The sequence below is a fragment of the Parus major genome, chromosome 1A (assembly GCF_001522545.3).
Source record: "Parus major isolate Abel chromosome 1A, Parus_major1.1, whole genome shotgun sequence".
Lineage (NCBI taxonomy): Eukaryota > Metazoa > Chordata > Aves > Passeriformes > Paridae > Parus > Parus major.
The window spans coordinates 33,841,485-33,853,944 of NC_031773.1; the positions used below are offsets into that span (position 1 = coordinate 33,841,485).

Consider the following 12,460-nt stretch of genomic DNA (forward strand, 5'->3'; position numbering starts at 1 on the left):
TCAGCGAAGATGGCTAAGGATAAAGTAAGTGGCACCTTGGCAAAGCCTGTTATTCACATGGCAAATAAAATATTTTCTCAAAAGTACATGAAGAGTGTACATTTACTTACCCTAATGTAGTTAGCATTTATGTAGGTACTCAAGGAGTCAGATGGATTTTTTGGTTTCAAATACACTCTGCTTAGAGGATCTAAGAGCACAAGGAAGATGGAAATTAATAAGAAAACCCACAGTTAAAATATTTCAAAAGAGAATCAAAGACTTTCTGAAGGAAAAAACCTCCTGTTATTTGGGGCTGTCAAGCAGTAAAGAATTATGTACCAAATTCTTCCCTCTACAAAGGATCATCACATGTAGCTAAGGCACCCCGGTACAGCACAATGCTGGGCTGTGCAGAACATCTCAGTGAGCTGTGGGCACTGAAGCAACACTGTCAGGCTCTGGCAATGCTCAGTGAGGTTGAGTCTGCCTGTGCTTCCTATAGAGCTGACCTGCCTAGACTGTCTGTGAAACCTGTATCCTATCATTGTACAGTGGTTCATAATTACACCAAGCTCTTTGAACTTGACTTTGGTACTTTTTCCTGAAGCTGTAGTGTTCAGTGACTGCACTGGATGGTTGGATTTAAATTAAGAAGAGATTCCTCTGCCTGGAATGAAATAAAATATATGTGTTTTATACCAATTTAAATTCACTGTAAGGGGCTAGATGAGGTAATCCATATTCTTCCCTTCAGTCCTGTGTTCTCATCTGACACAATTTGTGACCATTCATGTGTAGTGGACTTCAGACACCATGCCAAAATACAAGAACATTTTCCTTCACACTCTTCTTTCCTTCAGTCTTGGATGCTCTAGGATGGAGTGGGGGCCAGTTCCATTGAGTAAAGAGCTGGGGGTTATTAAATCACTTCTGGAAAGGAAGGTTTTGCTTCTTCATTTGTGATGATGTGACACCTCCCCCCCAATCCCCTATGTAATACCATTTTGGAATTAAAGCAGTGTATTCTCAAGTATCCAACATAACAGAAAGGGAGTGAGATGCTCATGTTGTGGCTTTCTAGGGACACACTTTGACATTCTTCCCTATTTTTCTGAAAAAATATTCTACCCCTAACATAATTATATAGAAATATTTCTGTGCTAAAGAAAATCTTTTCTTCTGGCAATTTGCTTAAATACTTAGTTATAATCAGCAGGGTTTTTTGACAGTATACAGACACCTATTGGTTTGCAAATAATCTCTGGATAGCTCCTTTGCTGAGTGCAATCTATGCAATGCGTTTAAAGATACATATGTAGGCACTGAGCTGGAAAGAGATAAGAAAACACCATTCAGTGTGTGGCCCTGCTGTTTACACAAAAAATATATAACTGATATATATACATATGCTGCAACAAAACCTAGTATTTTCAGAGCTGATTCTGGATTTCTTTTGTGACTTTTCATCCTGTTCCTACGAATATGATAAAATCTTTGCAAATCAAAGGAAGAGGAGGGATGATCCCAAACACACTTTATGTCCTTTTCCCACTGGAGGTCACAGGTGCACCTTGGACAGGAGTGGAGCCTTTGTAGAACCCAGGATGATGTTTTGAAAGTATGTTTCTTAAAATATGCAAATGACTGCATGATTTCAAAGAGTGCACATGGAAGTCTTATCTTCTGTGGTTAATAGCACTAGGTGAACCCTAATTAACTTGTGTTAAAATATCTTTGTACTAGCTTTCCTAACTTTTTTCACTTAGAGCTTTTTTTTCCCCTTAACAATATGAGGACAGGAAACCTCTCATTTCTTTTCAGAACAGAGTGGTTATTAGCTATTTCCACAAATGCCTCAGGCTACGTGGCCTTGAAAAAACACCCACTTCCTCTAGCTCACACAATGCCTCTGATTCTGCTGTCGCTTGACCCCTACCTTAAAAAACCTCTTCCAAGCAGACTCAACATCCAGTTTAATTACCATGTCTTGAGATAAATGTCTCTGTTACTAGGGAGAAGCTAAATCAGCTTCACAATTTCTGAGACCTCCTTCCAACTCCAATCAATGAAACAAACACTGCTTCCGAACAGGAATCTTTTATAAATTAACAGTCATGATCAGTTATGAAATAGGCAACTGCTGTAAACTGAGCTCTGAGGAAAAACTGAGTAATGCTAAAGATCCAGAGCCACTAGACAATCATCTGACACAAGTGGAAGTCATTAGCTTCCTCCTGAATGAAAAATACCTCGGAGGTAATAAACTTAACCTTAAAGATGGCAAAGTCTTGGAGTCTGAAGCTGCAGCAGATAGACAGATGTTGACTGCAAGATTGAATTCATCAATGTATGTAAAGCATTTGAAAATGCACTGGTGCTGCTAAGCACTTACAATTACTAATAAAATATGTCTTCTATAGTTTTAACTGAGGCAAAACTACTGCTTTTTTCCATGTATCTAGGAAGTCTGGAATAGTTCTCTCAGTAGAGTAGTAGGTGCTTCTTCTAACTCCACCTTAATTAATTAATTAATTAATTAATGTTGTCCTGAATTTTTAACATTGGAGGAATAGGAGGGTGTTAAAGGGCTGTAACTTGCCTTCGTGAGAGTGACTGGTGCAGGGAACAAGCAGGGTTATATGGTAGAAGTGCTAGACAACCTCCACCATGCCATGGATACTGGAAGATGCTTCACTCCATTAAGTCCATTGGTGCTTTCATCAGGGAGAAGAACTGGAGCAAATATGGAGTTTGTAGTCACAGCTGGGGAGTGCAAGTGAGCTTAAAAATTTCAGCATCAAGAGAATGGTTTTCCAGCATCTGTTTAAGTGCTTTGATCATATGATTTAACTTTCCCCTTGTTTTTAGTGGAATGCCAGAGCCAGTGTTAGCACAAACACTGCAAGCAACAGATTGTGGACTTGTGGGTTTGACCCCCTAAGTGGTTTCTATCTTCATGTTAGTGTGAATCTACTGTTCTGCTCAGGGTGCAGACTTTTGACTTGAGGTTAGTCTTTGGAGAGGGACAGGGAATGGTAAACTAAGGACACACATAAAAAGATACCCACAGAATAGTGTTAAACCACTTGCTCCTTTGTAAGCAAAAGTCCATGCATACTCTGAAATACCACAGGAATTCTACTTCTGGTTTGAGATGGAGAAGTGAGACAGGATGTAGGAAAGATATAGGGCTGAAGAAGCAGTGGGAGATACAGGAGAAGATAGTAGGAAGCTGAGGTCCTGTGGCAGGGACATATAGTGGGGGCTGCAGGAGACAAGCAGGCAAAGGTGAAGATGTGGAGTAAGAGGATGGGGAATGAGCAGGAGGGCTGCTGTTCTGCCACAGGAATTTGGCTGTGGTGAGAGACTGGGAAATTTGTGTGCAGGGTTAGAAACCTGCTCAGAGGGCGTGAGAAATACTGCGGACTGGTGGCAGAGGGGATGCAGCTAAAGATACAGTGCAGGGTTTAACAGGAGCTATGGGTGGGGTCACAGGAAGAAGGATGGAGAAACACTGATCCTTAAGGGACTGCTTAGCCACTCAAGGACTCTGATCCCACATCTCAGTAGCTGAATTAGAATATAATTGCAATGCAAATAACACTTGGAGAACTTAAAGCGGCAGCCTGGTGTTTGCATAAGAGTGTTGGCTGTATTATACTGCAACTGAAATATCTGTCATAGAAATGTAACATCTCCTGTACTTTGTAGTTTTCCATATAGAATAATTTTCAATAGGCATTAGCTGTATTTCACATGAGTGCGTCTGCCTGGGTGGTATCTGCTAACATAAACCTGCTCTCACACACCCTGTCATGGAATTATCTCAGAAAATGAGAATATCCACTGCAGCACAGAGGGTGGAGCTGGCAGGACTGGGCATTTTTAGGATGTCACTTGTCATCACAGGTGCCCCAATTCAGGAGACGCACCCAGTGCTGGGAATGGAAAAGATGATGCGGGTGTACAAAGCAGTGGGTTGATACCATCTGAGCAGGAAACCAGGAAAGCTGTTCTATTTAATCACTCAAATAATTTCCAAACCCTCTCAGACTGCATGTCGGCTGTGGGAATATTTATTAGGAACACGTGCCTCAATCCTCAAAATATCTTCTTTGAAAAAACCTGGTGCTAACACACAACAAAGCTTCTGATTTTTGTCAAGGATGGTTACAGAGTGCCTGTCAGTGGGTAGCTGTGGTGCACACCAGCAGTGTGCTTGGACTGAAAACGTGCCGTGGAGCTAGCGGCACATCCTGGCTAACTGGAGGTGAAGACACACAGACCTGCTGGTTCTCAAAGCTCATCAGCACCAAGCACTGCCCAGCTGTTGTGTCCCAATTCAAAACACATGCTACAGTGAAACTAGACTCGTTGCATTTGCAAGGCATTGCTGGAGGTGAACCTGATGGTGGCTGGGACAGTCTGGACATGAGATGCTATGGAAGGGGAAAGGAAAAGTCCTGCTGCCATCGAAGGGATCAGGATTTCACCCTCCATGTACATCCTGTTGACACTGGGCCAGATTCTAAGGGATGCTGAATTGTCTAATTGTTGGAATCTAATTTGCATTCAGCTACCTTCTGTTTTTAATTCATTTCAGTATTTCTTGACTGTACTTGCATGCACACAGCTATTGGCTGCAATAGATAAACTAACCTTGAACACAATGAAAATTTTACTGGAAGCTGAAGAGAAGCAAGGATTCCACAAAATAATCTTCTTCCCCAGCTATCTATCACATTTCTGAGATTAATCTAGATATTGAAAGCCATCAGTTTTCATTAATTTGACTAAAAGGCTTTTTGGTGTGATATGAACAAATTATAATGTTTTCAGTTTGGTGAGAGAAACCCCAAAATTTGTGTGAATTTGAATGACTAACATATAACATAGGCCTGCAAGGATGTTTCTAGTTGATAGGATATGCTGTCATTTTAAAAGTATTCTTCATTCCAAACCTAAGCAAAGGATTTACATTTTTCTGTGGGAATGTTCTGCAATATTTTGAATCAGTGAACTTTTTCACATTGGTGATGTCAAAAATAATAAAAACTCAACTATTCATGTCTATATTTAGCGTAATGTTAAAACTTCTGCAACCTATTTTGAATCAGAACACAAAACAAAATGTTTAATAAAAGAGAAATGTAATATCTCATTATCCACCAACAAATGTTATGAAAATAGCTGCATTTCAGAAAAATATGTATTTTGAAGGAAAACTATTCCACTGAAAAGTTTTCAATCACCTCTTATTATAACAAAGCAACTGAATATGATTTTGGGCCAATGAAAATACAGAAGCAGTATAGCAAGGCAGTAACAAGTTAAGAGCAATGAAGGGGCAGCACTGTGTCAGGAATGTAAACACATTTCTGCAAAGAGAGTTTAGCACATGGAGAGGAAAAAAAACAATCACCAGAGAACCTTTAAAGATGAAAGCCCACTACGAGACAAGTTGCACTTGCTTTTTGTACTTTGGGTTGTTTTTAGTCCCAAGTATCTTGACCCCACTGAGGGAATTCAGTGACTGCAAGATGTTTTGGGCTATGATGAGGAGCTGCTGCAAGGCACAGCAGACCTCACTCTCCCCATCTGCCTGAGCTGCCTTTCAGAGAAAATCAGCAGAAGCCAGGTTTGCACTTCAGTATGTGGCTGGGATGCTGCCAACCTGTGTACCTACTAAGGCATCCAGTGAGAGTTCTGCATTTGCCAGTCCTACAGCACTGGGCTTCTGTTATCTTTCTACATGGATTATAAATGCAGGTATGAATGGATACACATCAAGAAAATATAAAGACAGTTAGATTTTCACAGCAATACATTCTCAAAGCAGGACTAAATGTCATAGTAGGAAACCATGGGCTAGCTCACTTACTTGGCAAAATTGTTTTATAGCGGTTTTTAGTTCCATGACTCGGGATGTCAATTTCTTTGGGATCCACAAAATTCATTGGTATTTCCTATAAAAAATAAATTAAATCAGACTGATGTTTCCAAAGGAGCCATGCAGGAAATTATCACCAGAAGGCCATCTGCTGTTAAAAAACTGTCTCTTAACATCAAAGTTATTAAGAAAAAAAGTGTTTCCCACCTCAAGCCTGTCAACACCCTTCCTTTAATAAACACAGGGAGTTGCATATTGAAGGGGTGACTTCCAAGGAACACTTCTGATAAATTATTAAAAAAAAAAAAAAGTTTTTATGGGATTAGGACCAAGGTTAAAATGCACTCTAGTTCCAGAAAAGTGGGGTTCAAAAGTACAGTACCATGGCAAAGAAGAGCAATACTTTACATAATTGGGAGAGGAACTTTAAAAATAATTAAATATTAATATATGGCAAAATTTTAAAAAATTTTGTGCTAAGCCCTTAACAATGAAATTCAAAGACCTCACGAAGTGCCTTAGTCTTTTGCAGACTCAAAAGTAATAAAAATCTGAAGCTATTTCTTTTGCTTCTCATTTTCATCTTCTAGTGACTGATTTACATTCAGATGTCCAAGTAACTAATGTGACAGTTTCCTTTAAGTTTCAAAAATACACAAATTATAAACTTCTCATAAACTTAAAATTACAGCTTTTCAAACTGTTTGTCAGCATGAAAAGTAAAAAATCCACAAAATTTTCATTGAACAAAATGTTTAACTCGGTTGAAAGAAGAAAACGAACAATTTTGATTTTGAGGTCCTGAAGCAATATTTCTACAGTTGAATAAAACCAACCCTTTTAAAATGGCAGGATGAAACATGCAGGGGTTGTTTGTTTTTTTCATGATTGCGGGGGATGTTTTACCAACTAAAATAATCTGGCAAAATCACATTAAAAATGCTTTGGTTTACTCAAATCTCCATTTTTATACTGATTTTTTTTTTTGCCACCATAATTTAAATTATCTTAGAGTAATCTGGAATTTTATCTTCAGTAAATTAATATTTTGACTTAAAAGAACAGTCATAACTAGAGATTTGGAAACATCATGCGAGCCTGGGACATTTAGCCTAAAAGACAGTGGCATATTATGTCATTGCCTCTTAGAGACATATAGGAACATGAGGAGGATCTGTTGGCTTGCATCACTGGAAAATTTACTTAAAGATTTTCCTCCTAAATGAGTTGGCTTCTACTCTAGAGGTGCAGGTCTGCCCACTACTTCAGTACAGAAGAGATGCGTGGTCCATGTCTTTCAGACACAAGCTCTGACCAACCTCTGCACAGTTGTTTTTTAAAAGGAACAGGGATGAGGCTTCTAACAGCTTGTCAAGCATGCACCCAACAGCAGATTTTTACATGGGTTCACTAAGCAGGGGAAGCTACCCTCTCACTTTATTGCTTGAAGAGATGGCAAAGTTAAGTAAAATTTAGATGGTTCAAATGCGGTGATTTGTCTCCACTTCCCAACTTGGCTTCTGAACATCTTACTATGTGAGACTGCATCTGTGTTGATTTTTATTTCTCTACCCTTTCTGCCTAATGCCCATACATTTCATGGACCTTCTTTTTTCTTCCCCTCTTCCTCACTCAGTTTCATCCTTGATCACTTCTTGGTCTTCCGCTGGCTCCTCAAAAGAATGACTCACTGTGTCAGGCCAAAGTGTTGCTGCTAAGACACACCTTCCTTGCAGGTACTTCACCCAATCCTTTTTCAGATCCCTGTACTGCCATCCATATGATGGTTGCCCTAAGTTCAGGATCTTCTCACTTCTAAGACTTCATTCTTGCATAAGCCTCATCCCCACAAGCTCAGGTCAAATCATCTCACTTCTATCTTGTGTCTAACGCTGCTTCCTCATCCACAAAACTACAAAAAGTCTCATGAGGTCCCATACCCTCCTCTTATTCACCTCTGACTTCTACCACTTCCCAATGGTGACCTCTGTCTAAGACTCTTACCCTTGGCCCTTGGGCTCTGAATTGTTCCAACTGGCTGACCTAGAGCTTCCCTAGCTCAGTTCTGGTACGAACACATTGTACAAATATCACCAGGACATGGCCTCTGAAAGGTTTCCGTGCTAAACTATGCACCACGTGAGAGAGAGCAAGACACTAAGCTTGTGCTTAATGGGATTTCTGTATGTCACCTACAGAGACTGGAAAAATATGTGTGAAGAAGAGTCCAGTGCCTGCCCAAGTGATGGTGCTTGGTGAGGGTCTTCCAGATGCCTGGCTGTGTCCCTTACTATGCCTGCTGAAATTTTTAAATAGTTCATCATTTGACAAGTTACTGACAGATGCAAAAATGCCACCAATTTGAAAACAGAAACACATTTCTTTGGGCCAACCGGGACCATTAATAACATTAATCACTTACATCCTGTAAACACTTTCTAATCTGTGGTCTCCTCCCAGTAATAAGTACTTGTGAGTCCAAGGGCACAGGCAAAAATCTGACAATACACTGTGGATCACAGCAACAGACAACTCACTTATTCTGAAACTGGCTGTGAGAAAAAAGAGATTATTCCTGAAAAAAAAAAAAGATCAGGATAATATGGTGATAACATTCCTGCTAACAGGGGAGCAAATAAGCCCAGCAGACTGCAAACAGCAGGAATGTGTGCAAACTCTGAAGCTGTATAGGCAGTATATATATATAAAGTTGTTTTATTAAACATATATATTTAATTAAATACTTGCAAAAAATGCATAAACTGCATTCATTCCTGTGCAGACTCACTTGCATACAATTATAGATGCATATCCATATTGTTCATGGCTGGTTTCCCTCTCTGAGCAATACCTTCTAATAGCAGCTATTCTGGCTCACATTAGGTTTCAAATGCTGTTCATACACTTGAAGAGGTATAATTTGGATCTCTGAAAGCATTCAAGAAAATGTGGCAAAATTTAGGAAAAATCAGGCAGGTAGTCATTATACTCATCCCTCCATTTTTATGAGGACCTAATTTTTAATTTATCTAATGATCAGGCACTTTCCCATACAGGACTGGAGCTCTTAACATTCAGGTGTTTGGGAATGAATTCAGTCACCAAATTCAGATATTCCCTCCTTTGAAGAGCAGCAACTCAGGCTACTAAAGAAAACATAAATGCTGGGCAAATTATGTTTCTTCCTCCTTGCAAATCAGGTATATTCTCCCAACCAAATTTTTAATTATTTTTATTTTTAAAATTATTTTAATTTTTTTTTATTTTTTAATGATGTCTTTTAATTTTAATGAAAAAAAATTGAAGAACTAAAAATAACCTGAAACCGCTCATGTTTCAGTTTTCCACTGAAAACTTTGAACATTTCTCCATGTTTTTCACATTTGGAAGCTTTTCATGAGAGCTAATAATTCTAGTCTGCAGAAGACTGCCTTACTGTATTTCTCTAGCTAGTTAAAATGAGCTGTGTGACCAGCATGGCTGAGGGTTATATACTGCGTTCTTTGCATGCCTCAAGTTCCTACTTGAGCTATTATCTGTAGCAAGGAACATAGTAAACAGATACTGTTCAACAGCTTCATCTTACAACACATTTTTAAAAATGGTTTAAAAACAGAATAGACAAGTCATGACCTTTTCAATAAAATTCTGTGGAAACACTGAATGGCCAAAGCCATGCTCTGCCCCCCTGAGGGACAAATAAAATGTGACTCTGTCTCCCCAAAGCTGTGCACAACTGCTGTGTGAGACGATTTGGGTAAACAGGATTCTGTGAGGTGCCAATTTGTCTGTACAAACTGTCTCCTAACATGGGGGGCTTAAGCATGATGAAGTTATTTCTTCTGACTTTCCTGCCTAAGCAGCAGAATGGCAGAGAACCTATGGCATAACTGGTGATAAAAGTATGTTGGATAACTGTATTTTTTTCTGTGTACACTGTCTATCCACATTTTGGGAGAAGAACTGAGGGATTTACTTTTCTTTAGCAAATGACTTCTACTATAAACCTTGGATTTTAAAGGTAATTAAAAGGACTGTTCCATTGGATGCAATTATTCATAATGAAAAGCTATTTTTAGGGTAAGATGGCATTCATCATCTATTGATTCACATATACAAATTGGAAAACAAAATGAAACCTAAGGGATCACGTGCTCTGTCATGTTCAATTTTAATTCCTTCGAGTTTCTCTGATTTAGATATCAGATTTCTAGACATACAGTTCTCTGGATCAATTCTGGAACCCTTCTGAAAAACCGCTACCTCTGATCCTCTGATTCCTCAGCTGCTGAAGCACAACTGCTACCTTACCCCTCTCCAGTCAATACAATAGTAAGGGCATAGATGGACTCCTTTAGGATTTCTGGGTGACTACAAGCTTTCTTTTATTAATTTTATTGATTTGCTATAGAATCCCTTCCACTAATGCTTCAATATCAGACAGAACCTCTAGTAATCTGCTTGAACCAATCCCTGCCACCGATGTAGGAAATTTCCTAAATTCTTCTAGGGTCAATGCAGATGCAAATAATGGAGTCACCTCTCACCTACTGGTTCAACTTCCCCAAATAATTTTTCTACCATTTTTATCATCGATTCTTGTATTCTTCAGTAAGCTTTGTGCTTTTGATCTATTTAAACAAGAAGTTATGATTTTTTCAAATTCAAAACCTTTTTTGCCCTGCCTTACTCAGTTTCCACATTGAAGTGGCATCAGTTTATGCTTTTTTATTTCTCTTGTAAAAAGTGTCTCCTTTTTTCCTAACAGCTTCTTTCATTTGAGTGTTTTGCAATACCACACTTTTTCAGGTCTTCCTAAAGTAAAGTGTTGTGTTTTCCCTGTCTGAGTTTTTCTGCTCTGACTTTTCTCCACCTGGCTATTTCAGATTCTTACTCTTTTTATTAATAAATGCACTTGTAAAACACTTTGGGTTTTTTCGTCTTGAGTATATTAGGCTGCTGTATGGCATGCTTGCTAAAGGTATTTTTGGACCTTGGGAAAAAGTCCCTTTTGGACAGGAACTGTGGGTGTCCCTATCTGCTCCAAAAAAATAACTTACAGTGACTGAAAATTTAGTGCTCAAATTGCAAACATACATGGTGTTTACATGGGAATAAACAAAATCTCCAACTATTACTGTGTTTTCATCATAGCCTTTATGATCTCTTTGAAACTGTCACAGTGTTACAGTTCTGACTGTTTGCACCACAGCTCTATTATAATACTTAGCCCATCTATGATGAGACTTAAAACCAAGAGGAATCCATGGTTATAAATGACTAACTTATCTGTCTTTAGTGTGCAAACATAAAACACCACCTTGACACTATCTAATCTGCCCTTTGGAAATGATTTGTACCTTGTCATTAAAGTGTTGCCCGATTATTTTTTCCCCACAGTTTCTGTTGTGCTACTTATATAAAAAAAATCCTCATTTCAAGCATGTTGTGAAACTCACCATGAATTCTGTTTGAAGTAAATGAGAACATGCAACCGTGTCTCGAAGCTGTTGCCGTGTCAGGACGCGGCCAGCTGACTGCAGGTACTCCATCGCTACTTTTTCTCGCGGGGTTGGCACAGTGATGAAAGGTTCAACACTTCCCAAGCTGCTCATATCCAAAGTCAGTGAGACATTGGATCCTCGCCTGCATTAGAAAATATTTCAAATGGTTATATGAGATCTGTGTTACTGTAAATCCCACACTCATGAATTTGATCCAGAGTTATTCATGCACCCTGACTTTCTCTACAGCCACTGAATGGATTTGGGCATGCAAAGACTTCAAGACCAGTTTCACTGGTACCACTCAGCAGATGGAAAACCAAGTACATCCTACTGTTTCAGTACATCCCTCTTCATCCTACTTCTACCAATGCTGCAAAAATGTGTGCTCTGGACAACCATTTGAATTATTCTTAGAAGCAGAAATAGCTTCCTATATGCTACTTTATTGTTAAGAATGTCAAATGCAAAATTGGTATCTTGGAAAAGAAGAAATATTTCACAGAAAAAAGTACAGGGGATATATTCTGATACACACAACAATGTCAAATAAATGCACAGTTATGTCAGGTGAATGTTTAAGAATTTACTAAAATTAAATATACATAACAGAGCAGGAAAATTGGATAAAACCAGAAGAAATAAGTGAAAGGCAGTATAAACATTAACAAAATAAACGAAGACAGTAGACAATGTTAGGTAGAAGGGAAAGGAGAGGCAATAAACCAAAACAAATGATCTGTGTCAGAGGAGAAGAAATGGTCATATACTTAAAAGGGGCTATTTTGAAATGCCAAACATCTCTTGCAGGACTATACAACTCATAACATTTCCATTTCTCCAGAAAAATAAACTTGGATTCAGTAACAAATTTGAGCCATGAAAATACAAATAGACAACACTCATATGGGGCTTGGTATGAGCCCTATTCTTTTTGGGGCTTTCTCAAAACAACACTTAAGAAAACTGGCTTTTTTTTGTGTTTTCAACCCATCAATCAAATATTATCTACTCAACCCTTAAATTTAGGCATATTGATTGCAAAAAATCCATGGTCTTCAAATTGTGATGACTAAACACAAAT

At 38.7% G+C, this 12,460-nt stretch overlaps 1 protein-coding gene across 1 annotated transcript in view; it reads right to left on the reverse strand.

Moving 5' to 3' along the window:
* PTPRR (protein tyrosine phosphatase receptor type R) overlaps positions 1-12,460 on the reverse strand; it is a 137,288-nt gene that overhangs the window by 19,526 nt on the left and 105,302 nt on the right. The window contains exons 7-9 of the mRNA XM_015627853.3: positions 11,332-11,518; positions 5,864-5,948; positions 111-190 (exon numbers count right to left, since the gene is read on the reverse strand). Coding sequence (XP_015483339.1) covers positions 111-190; positions 5,864-5,948; positions 11,332-11,518 — 352 coding nt within the window. The remainder of the gene's footprint in view (positions 1-110; positions 191-5,863; positions 5,949-11,331; positions 11,519-12,460) is intronic.